The 22,345-nt window shown below is 39.9% G+C and overlaps 3 protein-coding genes and 1 long non-coding RNA gene across 5 annotated transcripts in view; 1 reads left to right on the forward strand and 3 right to left on the reverse strand.

The window, feature by feature from the left end:
• Window positions 1-7,376, reverse strand: LOC148428652 (trafficking protein particle complex subunit 14-like). Its single transcript, XM_088416191.1, has 11 exons — window positions 6,794-7,376; window positions 6,578-6,661; window positions 5,486-5,612; window positions 4,519-4,605; window positions 4,330-4,450; window positions 3,924-4,071; window positions 3,188-3,249; window positions 2,943-3,115; window positions 2,742-2,881; window positions 2,127-2,278; window positions 1-1,870 (listed from the first exon to the last, which is right to left on the reverse strand). The coding sequence occupies exons 1-11, from the start codon at window positions 7,175-7,177 to the stop codon at window positions 1,735-1,737; spliced, it is 1,614 nt and encodes a 537-aa protein (XP_088272317.1). The 5' UTR covers window positions 7,178-7,376; the 3' UTR covers window positions 1-1,734.
• The window catches only part of LOC148428653 (uncharacterized), a 23,739-nt gene continuing 8,320 nt past the window's right edge, over window positions 6,927-22,345 (forward strand). The window contains exons 1-5 of the long non-coding RNA XR_015865845.1: window positions 6,927-7,078; window positions 8,052-8,121; window positions 16,432-16,731; window positions 17,506-17,615; window positions 21,821-21,978. This is a non-coding gene — a long non-coding RNA (uncharacterized LOC148428653). The remainder of the gene's footprint in view (window positions 7,079-8,051; window positions 8,122-16,431; window positions 16,732-17,505; window positions 17,616-21,820; window positions 21,979-22,345) is intronic.
• Window positions 8,400-18,547, reverse strand: gal3st4 (galactose-3-O-sulfotransferase 4). 2 transcript variants are annotated; one of them, XM_088415986.1, is made up of 4 exons: window positions 18,395-18,547; window positions 14,461-14,577; window positions 13,103-13,403; window positions 8,400-11,923 (listed from the first exon to the last, which is right to left on the reverse strand). In XM_088415986.1, exons 1-4 carry the CDS (start codon window positions 18,538-18,540, stop codon window positions 10,856-10,858), a joined length of 1,632 nt encoding a protein of 543 aa, XP_088272112.1. In that variant the 5' UTR covers window positions 18,541-18,547; the 3' UTR covers window positions 8,400-10,855. The 2 variants fall into 2 exon arrangements, with proteins under 2 accessions (XP_088272112.1, XP_088272198.1); XM_088416072.1 differs by lacking the exon at window positions 18,395-18,547 and adding an exon at window positions 16,446-17,108.
• Window positions 19,800-22,345, reverse strand: part of tm4sf21b (transmembrane 4 L six family member 21b) — a 5,143-nt gene continuing 2,597 nt past the window's right edge. Inside the window, exons 4-5 of the mRNA XM_088416437.1 lie at window positions 21,805-21,991; window positions 19,800-20,661 (exon numbers count right to left, since the gene is read on the reverse strand). Of these exons, the coding sequence (XP_088272563.1) occupies window positions 20,659-20,661; window positions 21,805-21,991 (190 nt within the window). The 3' untranslated portion in view covers window positions 19,800-20,658. The remainder of the gene's footprint in view (window positions 20,662-21,804; window positions 21,992-22,345) is intronic.

Genomic DNA, 22,345 nt, shown 5'->3' on the forward strand with positions numbered 1-22,345 from the left:
TTGTCTTTATCTCATTGGATTTTATTTTCAATTTTCAGAGATGTCTTTCACAGGAAAGGGAAATTCACTTGAGTCTTAAAATATACAACAAACAAACAAAAATATTATTTTGCATATACAGTACAAACGTACCAAGTGATGCAATGAGTTTGATTGATAAATGGTGTTACATTTCCACCAAAACGCCGCCCAAAATCTGGTAAAAACAAATGTGAAATTTTGTACGAAAAACGCAGAAATGTTACAAGGATGTCTTTTTTGTTTGAAATAAAAATAGTTAAAATTGACTCAAAATAAAAACATCAAAAGACTTTCAAGAACATAAATATTATAGGACTCAAATGCTCATAAATAAAGGGGAAATATGTAGACTTATGAATAAAATGGAAACGTTCCGAGAAAATCGATAGTGCGCTACGTACGTTCGGTGTATCAAGCATGGAAATGAGCGCGAAACATTCGTTCGAGTAAACTCGGTGTCGAGACGAGGTGCGCAACGTGTTGAAATGCTTCATGATGTCACATCCTGTTTGTGCCCTGAGATTGACTGGCTACCACTCCAGCAATATTCAAACGTGGCTTGCACGATTGCGCCTACTAGTGATGAACAAATGAAGCTTCATGATGCACTTTGGAAAGTTTCAACTCCTCTAGACGGCACACTCGCGTTAGAAACGCAGTGGAAATTAAAGACGTCGACTGCGCTAACCATTCATCGTTCAAACAAGAGCACCATTTACAGGAGCCTCAAAAATATCCCAAGTGCTTCATGATGCTTCATAAAGCACTTGGGAGATTTGACTTCTCAAGATGGCACTCTTGGCTTAAAAATGTACCGAAATTTGACGTGCATCGTCTCATGACAAAAAATAATTCTGAAACGCTTCATGAAGTTTCATGAACCACTTGGGAAATTTTGGACTCCTCGATGGCACTCTTGCTTTAGAAACACAAGACATTTCTACTGTGCTAACATTTATCGTGAAAACGAGCACCATAAACAGGAGCCCCAAAAATATGCCAAGTGCTTCATGAGGCTTCATGAAGGCTTCGGACTCCTCTAAATTGCACGCTTGCCTTAAAAAGGTACTGGAAAGCAAAGACAATTCTACTCTGCAAACATTTCTTGTTCAAATAAGAACACCATTTAGAGGAGCCCCAAAAATATCTAAAGGGCTTCATGAAGCTTCATTTGGGAAATTTTGGGACTCGTGTAGATGGCACACTTGCTTTAAAAAAGCACTGGAAATCGAAGAGATTTCTACTGTGCTAACATTTATTGTTAAAACAAGAGCACCATCTACCGGAGCCCAAATGATATTTCAAGTGCTTGGTGAAGCTTCGTGATGCACTTGGTGAGTTTTGGACTCCTCTATGTGGCACTCTTGCTTTAGAAACGCAATGTAAATTGAAGACATTCCTACTGTGTTTATTTATCAGTCAAACAAGAGCACCATTAACAGCAGCCCAAAAACTACCCCAAGTGCTTCATGAAGCTTCGTGAAGCACTTGGGAAATTTCAGACTCCTTTGAATGGCACTTTAATAAGGCACTGAAAATTGAAGACATTTCTTTTGTGCTAACATTCATCGTTAAAACTAACACCATCAATAGGAGCCCAGAAAATGTCCCATTTTTTTCCCCATCACTAGTACGTGCGTATGTACCTAGCTTGTAAACGGATGAATATTTGCCTTCAGTGGTTGTTGCCGCTGCAGTAGAAGCACTTGAGTTTTAGACGTGTGCGATGTCGGAATCAAAATGGCGTTTGTTGAGCACGAACACCTGACATTGTCTTTTGGCAATGAGGTTTTGCTCCGGGGTGGCGTCGGGCGGGCTGTCCGATGGATGCGCCGTCATGCTGCCCGTCCTAAAAAACAGCTTGCGTTAGCAATATGCCTAGCACCTGACCGATCTGTTGATAATTGAATCATCAGTTGTCTACGGGAGACGGTGAAACTCAATCACATAAAAACATTAGCTGCTAACATTAGCAACTAAGTTACAGTAGCGCTAGCAACCCCGCAGTCACTAATTGCAGTGGCACATTTCCACGCAAAGAAAATGTCGGTAGCTGTGATAGCTGCTACGTGAGTAGCGTTAGCATCTGGCGTGTTCGTCCTTACCTGAGGTGTTGCGCTGTGAAAGGCGGCGGCCGGTGGCAGAAGCTCAGGGATCGTCCCGCGCTGCCGGTCCAGGGCGCCGGGCGCCGCTGGGGCGACCGGGGCTCCTCGGGCCACGCCGTCATTTGCAGCTGCATCTTCATGTGCTGGCTTAACTGAGGCGTGAATTAAAAAAAAAAAAGAATGTTTAAATGTTATGTTAGGGTGTTTATTAATTAAATGGCAATATTTCATTTCATTTCACACACACATACATATAAGTATTTTTTTTGTGGGGGGGCTACTGTAAAAAAAAAAAAAAATTCATTTGCATAGTTAGGTTTGAGGAGTCTTTGTGCGGTATTTTGTCCAATCATTTGCTCTTGACATCAAAGATAATTCACAACAAAGGGAAAGCATTGAAAGAAGGGAGCTGAAATTTCACCCAGATGGTGACAACATGTCAGAATTTAACATGGCACGACCACTTCGTTCTCACCCTAGCAGGAGTGTGCCATTCTTGGCTAAAATACTGCCGGAACGATGTGCAAAAATGGTCAAAATAATCCAATAATTAAAAGAGCTGAGAATTTTTCAATTCTGACTCAAAATAAGAAATAAATGGAAAAGGCACCGTACCTCAAAGAGTCCCGTCCCGAAGATCTGGAAGGCGACGGTGAAGGAGATGCTGGAGCCCTTCCTGCAGCGCCCCAAGTGGCTAAAAGGAGACTGGCACACCACCGCCGTCGCCTCGGGGTCCCCATGGCGCCGCCCTGCCCCTGCGTGAGCCGGACCGGCGCGGTACAGAACGGAAGCAGGCCAAACGGCGGGAAAACTCACCCTGGGCGTTCCAGCGCAGGCGCACGGACAGGAAGTCTCGCAGGTCGTTGACGAGGGTGTACTTGACGGGGAAGGTGCGGCCGGGCCCGACGGCGCTCGGGCACGAGGCGCTCAGCACCAGCCCGGGACGCTTCAAGCGGATGCTGGGCAGGGAGTAGAAAGTGGCCACGCGCCTGCGGGACCAATGACGGCACGTCAACCGGGCGCCGCGCGCTGACGGAGCCGGCCGGCCGGCCGGCGCTCACCTGGCGGGCGGGAGCGCGGACGGCCGCCATTGCAACACGGCCAGCAGCGCCACTTCCAACCCCTGCGCGCAAAAACCACACGCGCACGCTTGAGATCGCTTCATACGGTCACGGAATTAAACCCGATTTTGCCCTCCCGACAATCCCGATCTCTGATATTTGGTACTTGTCCATTTTGTGGACACGCAGACGGCCGCGCTAATCCCGGCTGATTTATCAGCCATAAATTTCGTTTTATTATATTTCAAGTATGGATATTAAGGAATATTTTGTTCGTTTTGCCGATAAAAGTACTTGCTGACATGTTTCCGGGTTTGAGCTCCTATTTTCTCTTTGTGTGGTTCAATAAACATACTTTAGGCGTTTCAATGAAGTTGAGTGTTTGCATAATTCAATTTTTTTACGGCAATTTTGACACTTTTACTGCAAATGAATATCGGCCTGCTTTCCTACTAATAATCGGTATCGGCCCTGAAAAACCCATTTCGGTCGATCGCTAATACATATGCATGCATATAAAAAATTCACATTAGTTATATTTAATCCGCATTGAAAAATAAATGTCCACAAAATGTAAAAATACCACCAAAGGGTTCGGATTGGGGGCAAAATCCCCCCACCCCCAAAACACGAACGCGATGCTCTGATTCTCTTCGTGGCTCTGCGTTAACTTTACACGTTGGAAAAAAGTCAGCGCAAAATCCCGCGCTTTGGCGACATGAATTGAGGCTCTCACTTGGCTGGAGTGCTGCTCGTCCCGGTCCTGCAGTTGCAGGCGGAACAGGAAGTGGTGCTCCTCCAGGCTGCCCAGCGTGCTGGGGAGGCGCGAGCACTCGCTGTCCACGCGCTGGAACGACGCCGTGGTCACCTCGGCTGATTGGTGGCTGCCGTGGCGACACAAACGGCGGAAAGGCAATGACAAGAGTGGACATTTTTTGCTTAATGCTAGCACGTAAGGAGCACATGCCGATCAAATGTCATTTTGACAGAGTGGACATGTTAACCTTGACAACATACGCATTCAAGTGTAAGTATTTATTCCGCAAAAATGTTGTTCATTATATTCGTGACTTAATTTGATACTTTCTTAAAGGGCCAGTTAGCACATTACGACAGGGCGGACGGTTCGGCGACGCGCTCACCAGACGTTGTCTACGATGAGGACGGAGCCGTCGGGCATCATGGGAAGGTAGGATGAGTTGTAGTTGGGAAGGATCTTAAAGTCGGCGATGCAGAGCTCCTCCAGAGAAGCGCTGTTGGACACTGAGGGCGGGAGGGCGGGGCCTTCAGAGTTGCGACGCGCAACGCCACGGGTCGCTTACGCGCCAGACCTTTGAGAAACGTCAGATGTTTCCCACACACGGTCAAGTGCCGACAGCCGACGCTGGGGGGTGGCAGAACGTTCAGAGTGGCGCTGACTAGGGGAGGAGGAGGCGGACACGCCGAGTCAATGAATTTGTTTGCCCAATTGCCATGCTAGCTAACTTTTTCGTTTTTATCTATCGATCAATCGTTCATCCAACCACCACGTATCGGTCAATCGTACAAGCGATCTACCTTGCTTGCTAGCTAACCAGCTATTAATCCTGTTTGCTAGGTGGCGAGGTACAAATCTGTCTGTTCCTGCTCTTGTTAGCTTGCTCACCAGTTTGTTAGCTAGCAATGATTAGCTATTAATCTACCTTTCCAGCTAGCAAAGTACACATCTATTTGTATATCTCTCTTGCTAGCTAGCTATCTTGTTGGCTAACAAGCTATCCTGCTTATCTATCGCTAGCTTGTTATATAGCAAGCTATCTTGTTTATCAATCCATCTTGCTAGCTAGCAAGTGAGCCAGTTTATAAACCATTTTGAGCTATTAATCTAGCTTGCTGGCTGGCAAGGTAAAAATGTATGTCATTTGCTAGCAAGCTATCTGGCTAGCTATTGTTAGCTATCAATTTAGCTTGCTAACAAGGTACATATCCAGTCATCTATCTTGCTAGCAAGCTAAGTATCTTATGAGCTATCTCGCCATCCATACATCCATCTATCTATCTTCTCTATTTTTTTCATCCAAAAATGCTTGGCGATTATTAAGGGCTGATAAAACATTTCACAGGGGGTACATCATTGAAAGAAGGTTGAGAAGCTCTGGTTTATGTGATATGGGTTCATCAATTGTATACATGCAAGATGCATGGTGTGATCAAACGGAATACTGCATACTTTACGATGAGGCGAAAAGGGATCGTTTCTCAAAGCGCGCCGAGTCACATCTCGAGCGGTTGGGACGCCGTCATTGCCAGTGTCCGTACCCTGTGCCTTGAATTTGTTGTCCTCCCGGAAAGTGCGAGCGGGCGAGCGGAGCTGCAGGAGCTCCAGGTAGCCGTGTTGGCTCACCTCCACATGGTCTTCATCTGGCTCCCACACGCTCACCAAGATCTGGTAAGAACACAGCAACACATGACAGGATGATGGCCACCCGTGCATCCAATTAGGACCACGACACCTTTTGTGAACCCGGAGCAATATTAAGTATTAATATTAATATTTTCATAAGATGATGTAGGGAAGTTTATTTTTATTCATTTTTACGTTTTTGTCAGCTTACAATAATATATGCAGTATATATAAAATGCACTCTTCACAAAGTTACAGCACATATAAGATTATAGTCTATTTACACAGAATTTTGATTTTTTAAATACTATATTTTTTAAATGCTAAATTGACAATAATTTCTTGGGTGGATTGGCTCCTGATGGCTAGCAAAAAAAAAAAAAGCTGCACTAGACTATAAGTCGCAGGGCTCAAATCATGAGAAAACAATACAGTTCAGATAATGTCTTGAAAATGCATTTTTTTTCTCCCTGATTTTATACATTTTGTTTCATAAAAGTTAGATTTTAATTCATATTACTGCATACATTGCATACAATGCAAACTTTTCCCCCATGAAAATGTTTGTTAAATTGTTCTTTAACTGGCTTCTCCAATGGAGTACGGTCATCCCTGAAGAATATGAACGCACTTTAAATGGCTATGAAATTTTAACAAGGGGTCTGTAGGTTTTAGAAAATATAATTTAATGTTTTTTTTCTGCTAATTAATGCTAATTTAATGCTGTGTCACAAACTGTTTGTTTTTTTTCAAATTAGGAACAAATGAATTGGAACCTAAAACAACTTATAGCAAAACATGTATTATAGTGACTTTTTAGCAAAACATTTAATCCAATTTTAATTCTGAGGCACATTTTCCAGTGGATGAGCCAGAAATAAAACCATTACATGATTTATCATTTAGCACTTGCAGAATTCAATACAAGTAATACCCACTAAAAACATCACTCTATTTTAAATATTTTGTTTGATTAAAGAAAATGCTTTGCAGCAGCTAGACTGAACCTTGGCTTGGAGTGTGTTGACCGGAAGCTTGTCCAAAGTAACCGCGAGACGGAAGGACACCTGTTCTTCTGACAGCGGCGTAGACTGCAGGACAAGGAGACACAGCACAAGTAAATTGGATAATTTCCCACGGCACACTGGTTGAAAAACACTGAGCTAAGGAACATAATTTCTGTTGTAGAAGAGAGCCACCGAGTGGAAGAAAACGGAACTGACCTTGACCGGTTCCATGCTTTGACGTGCATCATTGTGGTTGAGCAGCGGGCGGCAATCGACGTACTTCCGGGTTGCGCCGGCGCTTCTTCTTCTGTGGTGCTCCATAAAACTGTCCCCCTGGATACCCCCCGCCTCCCCTTCTTCTTCGTCGCTGTTATTCGAGTCGGGCCGGCTGCCGTCAAACTGAGCGGCAACGCTCGCCACAGCGAACAAGTCGCCCATTTGTTTTGCCCGTAATAAAGTACCTTTACGAAGCACCACAAGAAAATGGACAGTCTCCCCGAGGTAAAAGTGCGTTCTCTGCCGAAAAGCGTCAAAGTCGGCCGGGTCCGCCGCCTCGCCTGCGGCGGGAAAATACACAGCGTATTCAAACAGCGAATCCATGGCCAACTAAACATATGTCGCCATGTAAACAAACGCGGCGGCGGACCAAGACGACAGCGGACACACGACGAAGACGCGTGGAACGAAAGTGTCGCAGGGGACAGAAACAAAGAAAAAAAAAAGAAAAAGTCGGCCGTTTGTTCACATCTTTACTGATAAACTGCAGAGTGGTTAATCGATGCGGCCCTGGAAGCGGCTGCAGTAAGTAGCAGACCAAAGTAATCGATTGACGAGAGCCCATTGCTTCGGTGAGCTGATTGGTCTACGCCGGCCACTATTGTACTTCATAAAAATAAAACAAACAGAAAATGTATACTATTTAATAATAATTAAAAAAAAACTAGATACCGTTCATTTAGTAACGATTGGCAAAATAAAAATAATCAAGTATTAATCAAATTTATTCCTTTAGTTTTTGCCTTTTTTGCTTCATTTTATGGTTCTCTTTTGTGAAAAATACAAGTTACCTAATTTTGATCATTCCACACTTCTTGTATCATCGTGACTATTATCAGTTCATTACTTTACTTACTTTTATTTCTCATTAAACAATTTTAATAACATTGGGCCTTTTACTCCTAATATTATTCTTGAAAGATTTCTAATACATTAAAAAAAATTGCATTACGACGATCAGAATTTCACTTTTTTTTCTTAAAAAACATGATTGTAACTTAAGTCAATGTAACATTTTTCAATTTTCATACACATTTAACAGTCACAACTTAGTGTGTTAAATGACAAATTTTATTGATAAACTAATAACTGTACTTTTGTGTAAAAATAAGCATAATAAAAGATACAACTATGTAAACCGGATTCATGAAGTGTGATTACTCCTGTAACAATCATTGATTTGCTGTTTGACTTTTAGGGGCGTGGTCTAGTGAGTGACATCATGGGATGGATTGAGTCGATTGGGCTGTGCTCGACTGCATCTCTCTGTAAGTTATCATTTTGTATTAATTTCATATGTACGTATATATACATATATATATATATATATATATATATATATATATATATATATATATATATATATATATTTTTTTTTTTTTTTTTTTTTTTTTAATTTTAAACAGGAAATTTGATAATGTCAGTCATGTCTCCCTTCTCAGGAAAAATAATCCTCAGAATATGTCTATTTTTCTCACAACTTTGCCGCTCAATCGTAATCAACATTCAATAAAAAAGTGAATAACTTACACAGTTACAACAAGTATGCTGTCAAACCTTTTAATTTCACATCAGCTTAAGAAAATTCACATAATTCACATTATTTGTTTGTTTTTTTTGTTTTTTTTTCTTCATGTGGAGAATGCGTCAATGTGAAACAGAAAAGGGTAACCGGGCACTCTGCAGTCTGTTTGTGTGACTTTATTTCACCGACTTGAACACTAAAGTCATTGTTAACCCGAATATTCAAGAGTCCGGTGACATATTATCAATGGACGCATTGTTGGCTTCGGCAAACCATGCAGTGATTTTTTTTTTTTTTTTTTTAAAGGCAAGTATCACATGACTTGGCTTCTCGTAGCAATGTATTCCTCAAATAGTGGCCAAGGATGTTTATTTAGTGCAGAATACTGTGTGGGTTTATGATAGAGAAGGCTTTCATCTGTACTAAAGGTATCTAGTATCAGACTGTACAAATAAATACTTGTCAATAAAATAATATACGTCTACTTTAATAAATAATTAAAAAGGCTGCTTGTTTGTGAGTGGCATTAATTGAGGCACGGTGTTTAGAAAAACTAGGGGGCCACTATTTGAGGAAATTTGGTATACTCTGAACAGGATTTAAAACATGTCTTACAAGAATTTTGTAGGAGACTGCACAACAGGCTTCATCCGTATTATTTTTTTATCAAAGTGTGAAAATTCTTCAAATAATTACCGTATTTTCCGCACTATCAGGCGCGCCTAAAAGCCTTAATATTTTGAATAAGGTGATGGTGCGCCTTATAATCAGGTGCGCCTTGTATATTGATCAATATTGAGATTGGGATTGGTAGATATGGAACGGACCGATAAAGTAAGCTTTACCTGTTTCTTTTGTGTGTTTACAGTTGAACATGGTTGCTCATATTGACATTGAGTTATTATGCTATTGAGATTTTAGAGTTATTATTTGAGTTATTATTGTTATTACTTTTGAGTATTACTATGTTGTGATTGAAAAAGTTTTAAAATATGTCATTTGATTGATGGTGCGCCTTATAATCCGGTGCGCCTTATATATGGACGAAGTTTTAAAATATGTCATTAATTGGGGGTGCGCCTTATAATTCGGTGCGCCTTATAGTGCGGAAAATACAGTACCTCAAATCTGTGAACGTTGCTGAATTGCGTGAACAAAGTCCTACAAAATTCTTGCAGCCATGGTTGTGCAACACATGAAATACTTCATTCCAGTTTGACAAAGTATGTACCGTTTCCAAAAAATATTTCAAGTAGCTTTTCAAGCATGGATCATCAAGTCGTGGAAATAACAGCGGAAGCTTTGTAATCCAACAAAAGTTCTGACCTACACACACACGAAAAAGTCAAAAAATCACTAGAAAAAGTTTGAACTTTCTCGAGGGGAATCATTTTACTAAAAAAAAATTATTTGCATAGGACCAATTTTGTCTCGTAATATTGCAAATCTTTTCTCATATTATTTGAGAAAATCACAACTTTATTCCTGTAATGTTTTAATGTTTTTTCTTGCAAAATTCTGACATGACTTTATGGCTTATTTTCCATAACACACCTCTTTCTCAGAATATAACGATGCTTTTTCTTGTAATATAAAGATCTCGCTCGCAAAAAAAGGTAAGATTTCTTGTACAATGTGATTGCGACTTTTGTTATGCAAAATTATGGGCTTGTTTTTTTGGTTTCTGCTTTTATTCTTGTAACATTCAATCGTTTATGGTAATGTTACGCCTTTACATGTACTCAACTAATATTTTTTTCTTATAACATGACTACTTAATTTCTGTATCATTGCAACTCATAATAATATTCAATTAATACTCATAAAACAACAACAACAAAAATCTCGTACCTGTGCATGCTTATTCCTGTTTTTTAGGGATAGATCGATCATCGGCCAATGACGATGTTTGAATATCGGCCTGGTATCAGTCTGAAGAAAAAAAAACGTGGTATCGAACTTCACCTGTATTGTCGGTAACTTCGGCTACGTTCGGACAGCAGTTTGAAGTGACCCAATTCCGATTTTTTTTTTGCCCGTCTGACCTGTATGGGATCTTTAGGCCACTTGGGATACGTAGTCCTAAAGCCGAACCATATCCGATCCTTTGCCATGCAACTTCAGCCTTTTTTACTCATCATGTAGTGAATTTATTTGCATCAAGCACAAGTTTGCTTTTTTTTTCGTAAATGTTAGCTCATTTCCTCCGGACTGTATTTGTGTAAAATTCGGCTTCATTCAAGTAATTTAGTTTTCCTTTGTTATGCCTGTCAAACTTTTTCCAGTAACTTTACGACTCTTCTTGTAATACTGCAACTTCGTTTAGGAGAAAAATTTGATCTGGTAAATGTTTTTTTTTCCTTTTTCTTTGCAAACTGACATACTTCTCCTGGAACCTTATTGTAGTACCTGGAGGCTTTTTGTCCTTACGATTTGATGTTTTCCGCGACTCGCCAGAAGCGTCTCGTCAGGCCCGCCTAAACCGCCAGGCGCCTCCTCGTCCTCGCCGCCGACTCGCTGCGGTTGCGGCCCAGTAAGCGGCCCCCGTCCCAGTCGCGAGGCCCCTCTTCCCCGGTCCTTCCTCCGGGCTCCCGTCCCATCTCCCCTGTCCTGGGCAGGTCCCGCTTGAAAAAAGAGCGGTCCGAAGCCAACGCCGGGCTCTGCTGCCCCGGCGGGACTTGCGGCAACTGCGCCCGCGGGAACTGTTTGGCGTCCAGCGCGTCTTTGTACTGGATCTCGGGGCGGATCATCCTCAGGCAGGCGCCCCGGGTGACGTTGTCCAGGCCCGGCTGCAGCTCGTAGCCCAGAATCTTCACCAGGCCGCTCTGGAAGGGTCTGATGGTTTTATCCCGGATCCGGTGGGCCTCCACGGGCTTCCCGCCGTCTCGCAGGCAGGCCCCGGCAAGGGCCCGGCGCCGGCTCCGCAGGAGGGCCACTTCCCGCTCCATCCGGGCGGCGCCGAAGGCGTTGACTTCCCGCCAGAAGGTCCGGTTAAAGGCTCGGTACAAGTGCCAGTCCAAGGCGTTCCACTGGCGCAGCTTCTCCCGCTGCTCCTCCGTCAGGGCCAGGTCGGGCGGAGCTTTGGCGGGGGGGCGCCCGCCCCGGATTTTGCCGGCCCAGCCGTCGGCCGGGCCGGCGACCTCCTGCTTCTGCTGCCGCGCGTTGAGGCTGAAGGAGACCACGGCGTCCAGGGGCCAGCACAGGGCGTGGCGCAGGAGGATCATGGACTGGTCGAAGAACTCGGAGACCAGGACCAGCCTGAAGGTCTGACGCACCGCGGCCTCGCCGTGCCGCGCCAGGAGCGCCGAGAAGTTGGCGTTGTGGTCCAGGCCGAAGTCGAACCACAGCAGATTGCGGGCGTAGTGGTTGTTGCGGGCCCGCGGGTCGTAGTACTTGGCCGGGTCGTCGGCAAAGTCGCCCAGGCCCTTGGCTTTGCGGAACGCCGGCGCCACTTCCTTGTAGTACGCGAAGGACGACTCGGCCAGGGCCGCCGGGTCGCGGACGATGGAGAAGTAGAAGGTGTCCGACGGCATCACCTTCTCCACCTGCAGCAAAATCAACAATTCAAACACTTTTTTTCCCTTTCTATACTGTACCTATTATTCACTATCTCTACTGCGTCTTTTCTCAGATTTCTTTGTCAGAACTTTACATATTATGATTTTTTTTACCCATGATAATATTCTCGAAACACATAATTTACTTTCTTTTTTCTTTTTTTTTTTTTACATTTTCATTTTCTTGTAAGTTGAAGCTTTATGATGTATTTCCGGTCAAATCTGAGATTTTTCAAACAATGCGATATTTTTCTTGTATTATTACAACTACTTTTCACCAAATTGGCTGTTTTTTTTCACTCGCATTGCAACTTTTTCTCATAACATTTTTTTTTGCGTTAAGTAAATTTGATTGTAAATACAAGGTTTATCTCGAAAAATTAACGTTTTTTTTCTTATGTTACATTTTCTCATAACCTTTTATTTTCGCATCATGCATTGATTAAAATTTTATGTGATGATCTGATGTTTTTTTCCATAAATATAATCTAATAATATATTAATATAGAAAAGGATAATATATTAATATATAATATAATATCATGATTGTCATGATTTGACATTTTCAAAACATTTGACTTTTTCCTAACTTGAATTTTTTTTGTTAATTTTTTTTCACACAATGTTGTACGTATTTTCCTTGTCCAGTTATAATTTTTTCTCACAGGCTTTTTCTCATAAAATTAAAAACATTTTCTCTAAACATTTTTTCTCAGTTTGCCTTTTTTTTCGTTTTGTTTTTACACTGTGAATTTTCTTTTTTTGTTTACATGTAACGTTATGACCTCTTCTCAGATTCCAACTTTTTCTCTTGCACTCATTAATTTTGTTTTGTAATATTGCTATTTATTTATTTTTTTCATTTAATGTGACATTTTCCTGGCAATGTTATGACTCTCAAGACTTTTTTACCATTATAAATTTCTCATGACATTTAATTTTTTCAAATTGCAGTCATGTACGGTAGTTTTCCTTGTCACGTTGCGATATTATAAAAGAAATAAATTAGTTTTTTTTGTATATTTTTTTCTCGAAACATTACGCTTAAATTTTCCCTCACAGCTTAGCAATTTTCCTGACATTTTGCTCAGGGTCCATTGTCTTTTTTTTTTTTTAACTCATTTTATTTCCATAAGGGCTTCATTTTTTTTTATTTTCGCCACTCACCTCGGCTTTATTAAACCTCATGTGATTGGCCATGATGTGGAACTCTACCACTCGAGGTCCCCGGTAACCTTTGACCCTGTGGGCACTGAAGGGCAGCGGGTAGCCCAGCTGGTAGCCCAGCGGCAGTGCGAAGCGGAGCCCGTGCTCCTCGCCGAAGCGGTAGAGCATGTTGAGCACGGTGCTGCTGGCCGTCTTGTGCGTCTTGAGGAACATGATGTGGGTGTGGGGCCGGCAGGGGCCCAGCGAGGGGCCCTGGGCGTCAGGGGACGAGAAGATGGAGCGAGCGGCCGGCTGGACGCCGCTGGCAAAGAAAGACCAAAACGCAAATAGAGACGGCATCTGTCGGCCCCGCTTTTCTCCGCAGGCAATACGACCACTTTAACGATCTTGACGAGATATTGTGACTTTATTGCTTAAATTATTACAAGACAAGAACATGAGGATATTTCCGTCCCCTATTTTTTTGTGGTGGGGGGCAAGGCTTTGTTTCTGCAGCGTTAATAGCTTTTGTCTAGGAACATTGCATTTTTTTTTCTTGTAACATTACATTTAGCACATCCTACCATCAATAATATATCACTATATATATATATATATATATATATATATATATATATATATATATATAATGTAAACTTTATTTGAAATCAAGCTAATGAGTTTGTTTTGAGAATGGATCTTTACACGTACGTTAAGCTTCTTCTTGCGTACAAATATTTATGACGCAATTAATTAAAATAAAAATTCCCAATATTTCAAATGAAACAACCATGCAAATGCAGAGCTAAAGATTGATAAATCAGACAATTTTGACACAGCTGTTTAGTATGGCTACGCAATAAAGTGCGTTTTTAATTTAGAAAGGTTCGATACCACTTTTTTCACAGACTGATACCGGTAAAGGCAACATTTAGTCACCAAAATCGAGATCAATAGTACTTTGGATGAACATAATTTCCGAAAAAAAAAAAAATCATTTGATAGAATTTAATTTTTGCATATTATTGAAATTTAAAGTGTTCAAAATGGCACAAAATTCTGTATTCCATCACTTTGAATACATTTTTGTTGGGTTGAATTAGAATAATGTATATTAAAATTGTACTCGTCCAGAATGACCGAAAAACAAAATTCAGAGCTTGTTTTGGAGCCAGATTTCAACCAAAAATGGGTTTACTTGGCTGAAAAATTGGCATATATATCAAAAAAAAGCTTGAGAACCACTGTTGCAAACTATATTTTTAACTGACTTTCTCAGCCTCACCATTGTATCGTTCAAGCCCGTCTTTTAGCGCCGAAAAAAAAAAATGTCTACATTACGACTTTTTTCACGGCTCGGTCCCAAACGTTTCGTGTACCTTTTGCTGAAGATAATTCCCATCAGCTGTCCGGCAAAGGCGATGGCCACGAAGAGCAGTAGCGCTTTCCACATCCAAAGCGGCCCCAGCCGGCCGCACACCAACCCTCCCAACATCCTGCCGATTGTACGCGCAAATTTACAATTAAACTGTACTTTTTGTTCAATGAGATGAATGACTGCTAAAAAAAGCACATTTGAAATCAGCATGTCTTGTGAAGAAGTGATCAGTAGTCCTAAAACTCTAGTTGTGACATAAATATAATAAAATATAATATATATATATATATATATATATATATATATATATATATATATACAGTATATATATATATATATATATATATATATATATATATATATATATATATATACATATATAGTTATATATATACATATATGTATAAATATTCCCATTTCAATGTGATAATGATATAAATATAGAGTAGTTACTCCTGCTATTATTGCATTTTTACCATTTTTGTACATAAAGGGGGCAAAAAAATATTTAAAAAATAAATAAATACATATATATATATATATATATATATATATATATATATATATATATATATATATATATATATATATATATATATATATATATATATATATATATATATATATATATATATATATATAAATATTCCCATTTCAATGTGATAATGATATAAATATAGTGTAGTTACTCCTGCTATTATTGCATTTTTACCATTTTTGTACATAAAGGGGGCAAAAAAATATTTAAAAAAAATATATATATAAATATTTCCATTTCAATGTGATAATGATATAAATATAGTGTAGTTACTCCTGCTATTATTGCATTTTTACCATTTTTGTACATAAAGGGGGCAAAAAAAAAAAAAAAAAAATATATATATATATATATGATGATGATGATATATATATATGAGGTTGTGTGTCCTCCGCAGAACATTCCGGTGTACAATTTGTCTTTCAAATTTCATGAACTAGCAAATTTTCTATTCTTCTTCTAATTTGTAAAATTTGAAAAGTATCAGCCGCCGTTGCAACTACCTTGAAATAAGGTAAGAAATCGGCGGCGGCGTTTCGAAGCCGTGTCAACGAGAACCCAGTCGCAACTAGCAATTATAACAAGGTAAGCTAACACCGATTTTCACTGTACAATTGCTATTAATAACAGTCTATACCGTAAATAGTTCTGGTCAATGAGTATTGTATCAAAATGAAGCGTACAAAAAATGCACGTTGAACAATGCGAACGTTAGCCCCACCAAAACGTTCTATTTTTGAAGCATATGTCCCGTACCTGGATGACTGAACTTGAATATGAATCTTTGAATATTAACATTGTGGAATTCAATAACTGTTTGTGCCTACAGCATAAGTAATAAAGGGATTATTGTTTTGAGCCTTACTGGATGTGTAATGAGCATAATGAGCTACATTTAGAATAGTAGTGTAATGCCTTACATTTCAAATACAGTAATATTGTAATAAGTAATTAATAATGCATAACAGTTTTGAAGTAATACCCAACACTGATGTTGTTATTGCAATTTTCCTCAGAAAATTCCAAGCTTTTTGTCAGTGGCTTTAACCTTGTGCAATTAAGATTTTTTTTCTGGTAACGTCACGACTTGTATTTTCCTGTAACTAATCTCGCAGCCTTCCAATAATTTTCTCTCAGCATCGCGATGTTTGGTGAATAACGAACAAATGCAAGTCATAACGCAAGGGTCGTATTTAAAACCGAAGCGGTCCATTCCTTGGCCACCTCTGTTTTGAAGCGAGAAAAAAAAGGGAAAGAAATGAAAAAAAAACGGAGAAAGGCCTTTGCGTGAGAAGGGGGGAGGGAGCCCCCGCACCCCTCCCCACCCCCTCCATGTCTGTCTTTTATTTCCCTACACAAATCCCCGCATCGCAATCCCGCCGGTTCTTTTCATTTTGCACCTTTTTTGTCATCTGTTTTCCCCCCCTCGTGCAGAAAGCGAACGCTACCTGGCTCTCCGTTTGAAAAGCATCGCTGTGTCTCCGGACCGGTATCGGCGGTGGCGGTGTTCGTGTGCAGCCGCCGGGAGCTCGGAACATCTCGTTGCGGGGATGAGGTGAGCCCGGCCGGGGCTGGGGTTCGGATAGCCGGACAGAGGTGGCGGGCCTTGCGCTTTTTCTCTATTCCAGCTGCTCAATTGTGCACGCAAGACGTCCACATCGATGAGCGAGCGAGCGAGCGAGACAAAAGATGCCGATGACTTCCGCTCACTTGCAAAATAAAAGCTCCGGCAAGGTGGGAAGCACTTCCGGACACTTCCAAATGAAAACCGTTGTTCCTTTATTTACCTCTGAATAGGGGTGCTCCAAACTTTTCCGTTCGGGGAACGCATACGGAAAAAAATGAAGGATGACCTCCATAATTTATTCAGAATGGGATCCTGTTCGTTTATTAGTTTATTCATCACTGCCCTTATTGCCCTAACTGTTACTGTTTTTTTGTTCTGTTTTGTTATTGTCTACTTTATTATTAGCTCTATTGTGTGGAATGTAAGTCTGCTACGATGCAAATGACAAACTCGAATCTTGAATCTTAAAACGGAACGATGGCAGAAAGTTTAGGTAAGAGGAAGGTTGATTTGGAGTGCAGGGTTTTTAACGTGCAGTGGACACATCATTATTTTTTGTACAAAGCAAAGAAAAGGCAGTTTGTCTCAATTGTGATAGATCCCAGAAATGGATACAGTATTTATATTTTGTTATGCCCCCCCCCCCCCCCCCCCCCCCACCCCCCCACCCCCCCCAGGCCCTCAGGTGAAAAAGTTTGGGGACCCTTGATTTATAGTTTCAAGTTAGTTTGATTAACTGTAGCAAAAACACACACACACACACACAAACAATATGCTTGAGTTCCCCTTTAAAGCGTTGAAAAAATAAATGTTTTTTTTTTGTTATGCTACAACAAGACATTAGCGCAACTTTTCCGACTGAAGCATTATCCGGTTGTTTATATTACGCAAGCATTTGCTTGAACCTGTGTCCATTCAGACTACGTGTGTACCTCCTGTAGGATCAGTCAAACAAGATTACCCGCAGATGTTGTGCCAAATGCCTGCACCCTAAGCTGATAAGTGAGGAATTAGAAGTGGCCTTAAAGCAAGACGCATGTGCGCACAAGAAGTAAGTAGACTAGGCCAACGCTTCCAACATGGAGCCCCGGGCTTTTCTCCACATCATTTCAACTTGCCTGTACTTGACCCGCAAAAGTGTGTCACACAAAGCTCTTAACTATAGCAGTTTTTAAAAACTTCTTTAGCCTAACACTTGAAAATATTTGCGGAAAAATATTCATATATGTGTGTGTGTGTGTGTGTGTGTGTTTGTTTGTTTGTTTGTTTGTTTGTGTGTGTGTGTGACCAGGAATTGAATGTCTGAGCTCTTGAAAAACGTAAAACTACATCTTTGGGATCGAATGAGTTAAAACTAGGAACCTTTTAAAATGCCAATCATTGGAAATTCTCTCACGAATCTATGTGCAATTTCCACAGATGGGAGCTCTGATAATAAAACCAAATTTACAATGTTATGGTCCTTCATTAATTATTTCTTAATATTAAATTTATTCATATTATCTATTACAGTATATTACTATATAATATTTTATTTTTATTTCTTAATAATTATCTTAAAAAAAGAAAATTGAAGGTCCACAAAATTTCACGCTGTTATTAATCCCCCCCAAATTCTCATCACAATGTCACAAATTTACATGTATTTTTCTCTATGCTTTCCAAACATCACATTTCTCTAACAGTACCATAGAAAAACACAAAAGTCTATTCAGCACTTGTTTTAGGACAGAATAGACCAGACAGGATCGGATTTCAATGGACCACCGGTGCCCAAAAAAATTCTGCTTGACTCAAAATGTCACACACAAACGTGCCCCAGTTACTCACCTGCTCCTGGAATTTTTTGCTGACGTGGACTCTTCCCATCTGCACATGGCAGCCACTTCAGGTTCATCTCCCCCAGGCACAAAACAAATATTTTCACGGATCCTGTTCCCGGCTAAATCGACCCTTAGTCCCCATGGAGTCTCCATGCGCGTCTTGAAACCTGACGGCGGGCTTCCACAAACCCCCCCCCCCCCCCCCCCCCCCCCGCCCCCCCATCGACAACATGCCCTCTCCGTCTGCTTAATCCAGTCTGTCGCGGACTAAATAAAACTCAGAGGCGCTGTTGAGAAAACAATTGGCTCGTCAATGCTTATGATGTTTCTCAAATTATTCATGCGGCGTTTGTGTTGGGTCAAAAGAGGGTACAGGTCACCTTGAGGTTCTACATTGACACTTGGAGGGGTATTGAGATTTCAACGAGTTTTCTGCAAGAATCAGCAAAATTCAAATGCAGGTATTCCATTTTAAAATATGAAACAACCTGTTGCTCAATTGTTCTCACGTAAAAAGACTTAAACCTTTGTTTTGACAATTTTTTATTTGAATTCATCGCTTTTCTAATGCTGTGATCAAATCAGTACATGTTTCTTTTCAAATTAAGAGCAAATTCATTGGAACATTGAGCACATCTTTGCTTGTAATAGTGACTCCTTTGCAAAACATTGTATGGCTTTGTTGTTACAATCGAATGCAGTGCTTTATATATATTTAGATTTTTTTTTTCATCAGGGTTACTTATTGAGAACCTGTGACATAAACTTCAAAATACAAGACTTTAATGAGGTGGTTCTCGAACTTTTTTCAATGATGTACCCTACTCTACAATTTTTTTGTCAGGCAAATACCCTCTGCTAGAAAAAAAGACGTAAAAAATGTTGTGCCATTTGTGTCTGATTCATTCAACTTTGAAACTTCATTGGTAGCGGTATCTACCTGCGTACAGTACTTTATTTAGCAACTCCAGAAAAAAGGTCATGTCATCTGTTTGGTTTTGTATAAAACTGAAAGGCATACAAGTCAATATAAGACAATTCAGCGATAGGTTCCTCTATGTTCTAATTCATTTGCTATCAATTTAAAAAGGAAGATACTGTTCCTGTCCCGGCATTGAATAGCATCAATTTAGTACCTGCAGAAAAGCTGTAGTTCCTTGACATACCCTCTTTTGAGAACCACTGCTGTAATGCATTCCCGATTACAAAGTGTCTTATGGACACAAGATGTCTTCTCCACAAAATGTCCTTGGGGACTTCTCTACATTCAAAATGACAAATTGACCCTCACAGCCCTTATAAAAATGATAAGTCATTAAAACTTGACTTTTATAGACCTCAATGACCTTTTTTTTTTTTTTTTTTTTTTTTTTGCACTGTTAGGCTTAAAGCATGAAGCCGCTGTGTTCATTCGGAGCTTTATTACAAAATATGTTTAAATGTACACACACACACACAGAGCAATGAAACTTATCATTGGAGTTAAGATTGAAATTCAAAAATGTGCCAACCTCTTCAACCTGAGTACAATGCAGAAAGAATTCTCAAAATCGCATGGAATTTTCTGGAGAAATGGAGACGGAATGATATATTTGAAATGTGTTCTTAAAAACTGATGCCTGACCGATGGGCTTTTTTTTAGGCTGATGCTCATGTCGTTTTCTGGCAGAAAAAAAAACAAATGACCAAATCATCGGCAGATTAATAATAAAAGAAAAAATCACAATAAAATCCGGTACAACAACGTGAGATGTACTATGCGCTTCGTTGCATTGCTCACCGAATCAAAATAACAATTTGTTTTAGTTTGAGTGACAGGTCCCCAAAATTCTCAACAAATGTCAAGATAAATAATTAAGCATACAAGGTAATGGCATATATTTTGTAATAAATAATAACACAGATGTTTTGACTGTTGTAAAGGGTTATGAATCAAAGTAAAAATCTGCAAAAATATTTTTTTTTCATAGTCCCTATGTATATATATATATATATATATATATATATATATATATATATATATATATATTTTTTTTTTTTTTTTTTTTTTTTTCGGGGGGGGTATTAGCTGTATGTGTGGTTTTTTTTTTTAGATTCGTCCAAGATGTTGTCCACTTTTCATATTCCTTATATTATCATATATGTCGCTAAAAGCATGTCAATAGAGAAAGGAATTGTATCGTAATAGGAGGGCCAACACCATAAGAAGGAATTCCCAAACGTCTGTTTTCAATTAGAAAATGGGCGCAGCTCCTCTCGTCTTGGCTGGGCTTACTGTTGAAAGACACATGCAAACATCTCCATTATTATCATACAACTGTACAAGACTTGCCGAATTTTTTTAGTGCCGTCAAAATTCATTGACGAGAAATCTGTTGTCAAAATAATCGACGATTATCTTAAAACTGCCGTCTCGTGTTGAACTAAAATACGACCTTTACAAACATCTGCTTTTGCAATACGCTTTAACGCAAAAGTGTATCTTAGCAGATTATTCGATAACATAACCATTAGAATGCTGATGTAAAAATACTTGTTGCGATATCATCAAGAAAATCTCATGGTAGCGTATTGTTATACTCCCACTTCAAATGGATGTCATCACATATAAATCGTTAAAGCATCTTCCGGCGCATTAACGATTTTGTAAGCACGATATCGCCATATAATTGGTCAAATCATGCAATACAGTGCTAGCCTAAGTTATATTGCAAAGCACACCCTAATTTGCCAACTAATCAATATTAGTCAAAATTAATGGATTAATTATCTCACGTAATCAATTATCAAATTAATCGACAACTATTTTAATAATCGAGTAATCGTTTGGAGCCATTGTTTTATTTTAAAATGTTCAAATCCTCTGATTTCAGTCCCTCAGAGTAACTTTGTTGATTTTCGTAGTCCTTCATGAAAACGGATCGACGATCTTTTATGTTTAATGTGAATAACTGAATCAGTTTCAAAATGTTGAATTAATCCCCATTTTGTTGCATTGGCTCATTGTTGTTCATTTGTTGTTGTTGTTGTTGTTTTTAACCACTAAACAATGCTACGTTAACAGTAATTTGTTATATTTGTTATATTTGTTTGGTTACAATTTGATTAAAAAACTTAAGTTTAATATTGACTCATTATAATGTTTGAAACTGTCTTAAAATGTCAACTGTCTTTAAATGTAATGAAGAGGTATTTTTTCCCAGATAGTACTTTCCACAAATTTCCCCTTAGCGCAGCTCTATTAGTACCTATTATAGCTTCTATTCTATGCGCCTTATAATGCGGCGCGCCCCATATAAGAAAATAGTCTTAAAATAGCCCATTCACTGACGATGCACCCAGTACGGAAAATACGGTCATCGATAGACTAACCGATCCAAAAAAAAACCCGCAATCCAAAATAACCCCGGTCCCTACCTCTTTTCCGGCACAGGTGCCACAGATGCAACCGAAGAGTCCGTTGATCATTTGAATGAGACAGAGGATGAGTTCAAGGCAGGCGGCCACCAGCAAGGTGGAGAAAAGCCCCACGTTAAATTCCACCACGCCCTCGGGGAGCAGGCACCATTTCCACATGTCCTTTTCCGTCAGGTAGTTGCCGCTGCTGCGGGGACAAAGAGCACAAGGACGCGAAATCAACGCAAGAAACTTGCTATTGCTAGCTTCATGCTAACAAGAGCCCCATAGATGCACAAACAAATAGACTTGTTAGCACTACAGAACAGTTGGATTTTTCATGACGATTTTTTCACTCAAAACAGGCAAAATTCCTCTGATGAGCATTTGTAAAAATAATAGGAAGTAATATCGAGGTCTGCAAACGCAAAGATAGCATAGCGGCAATCGAGATCATTGGTTTTCGGTTTTCTTTTAACTTGGGCGCAACGCAATAAGTTTCATGTGTCTCCATATAAATTGCTTCAATATTGGAGCATATATAACACATCAAAATTTCAAA

The sequence above is a fragment of the Hippichthys cyanospilos genome, chromosome 1 (genome assembly GCF_059441005.1).
Source record: "Hippichthys cyanospilos isolate Australia breed blue-spotted pipefish chromosome 1, RoL_Hcya_1.0, whole genome shotgun sequence".
NCBI lineage: Eukaryota > Metazoa > Chordata > Actinopteri > Syngnathiformes > Syngnathidae > Hippichthys > Hippichthys cyanospilos.

What these genes read in the sequence shown, in the direction of transcription:
- gal3st4 (XM_088415986.1), bottom strand. Translation starts at nt 18,540, where the DNA reads ATGGAGACTCCATGGGGACTAAGGGTCGATTTAGCCGGGAACAGGATC. An exon ending in GGAATTATCTTCAGCAAAAG is followed by an intron (nt 13,404 to 14,460) that starts GTACACGAAACG and finishes TTTCTTTGCCAG; the next exon opens with CGGCGTCCAGCCGGCCGCTC. An exon ending in TGAGGTTTAATAAAGCCGAG is followed by an intron (nt 11,924 to 13,102) that starts GTGAGTGGCGAA and finishes ATTTTGCTGCAG; the next exon opens with GTGGAGAAGGTGATGCCGTC.
- LOC148428652 (XM_088416191.1), bottom strand. Translation starts at nt 7,177, where the DNA reads ATGGATTCGCTGTTTGAATACGCTGTGTATTTTCCCGCCGCAGGCGAG. An exon ending in CAACAAATTCAAGGCACAGG is followed by an intron (nt 4,606 to 5,485) that starts GTACGGACACTG and finishes CTCCTCCCCTAG; the next exon opens with TCAGCGCCACTCTGAACGTT. An exon ending in ACGAGCAGCACTCCAGCCAA is followed by an intron (nt 3,250 to 3,923) that starts GTGAGAGCCTCA and finishes TTTTGCGCGCAG; the next exon opens with GGGTTGGAAGTGGCGCTGCT.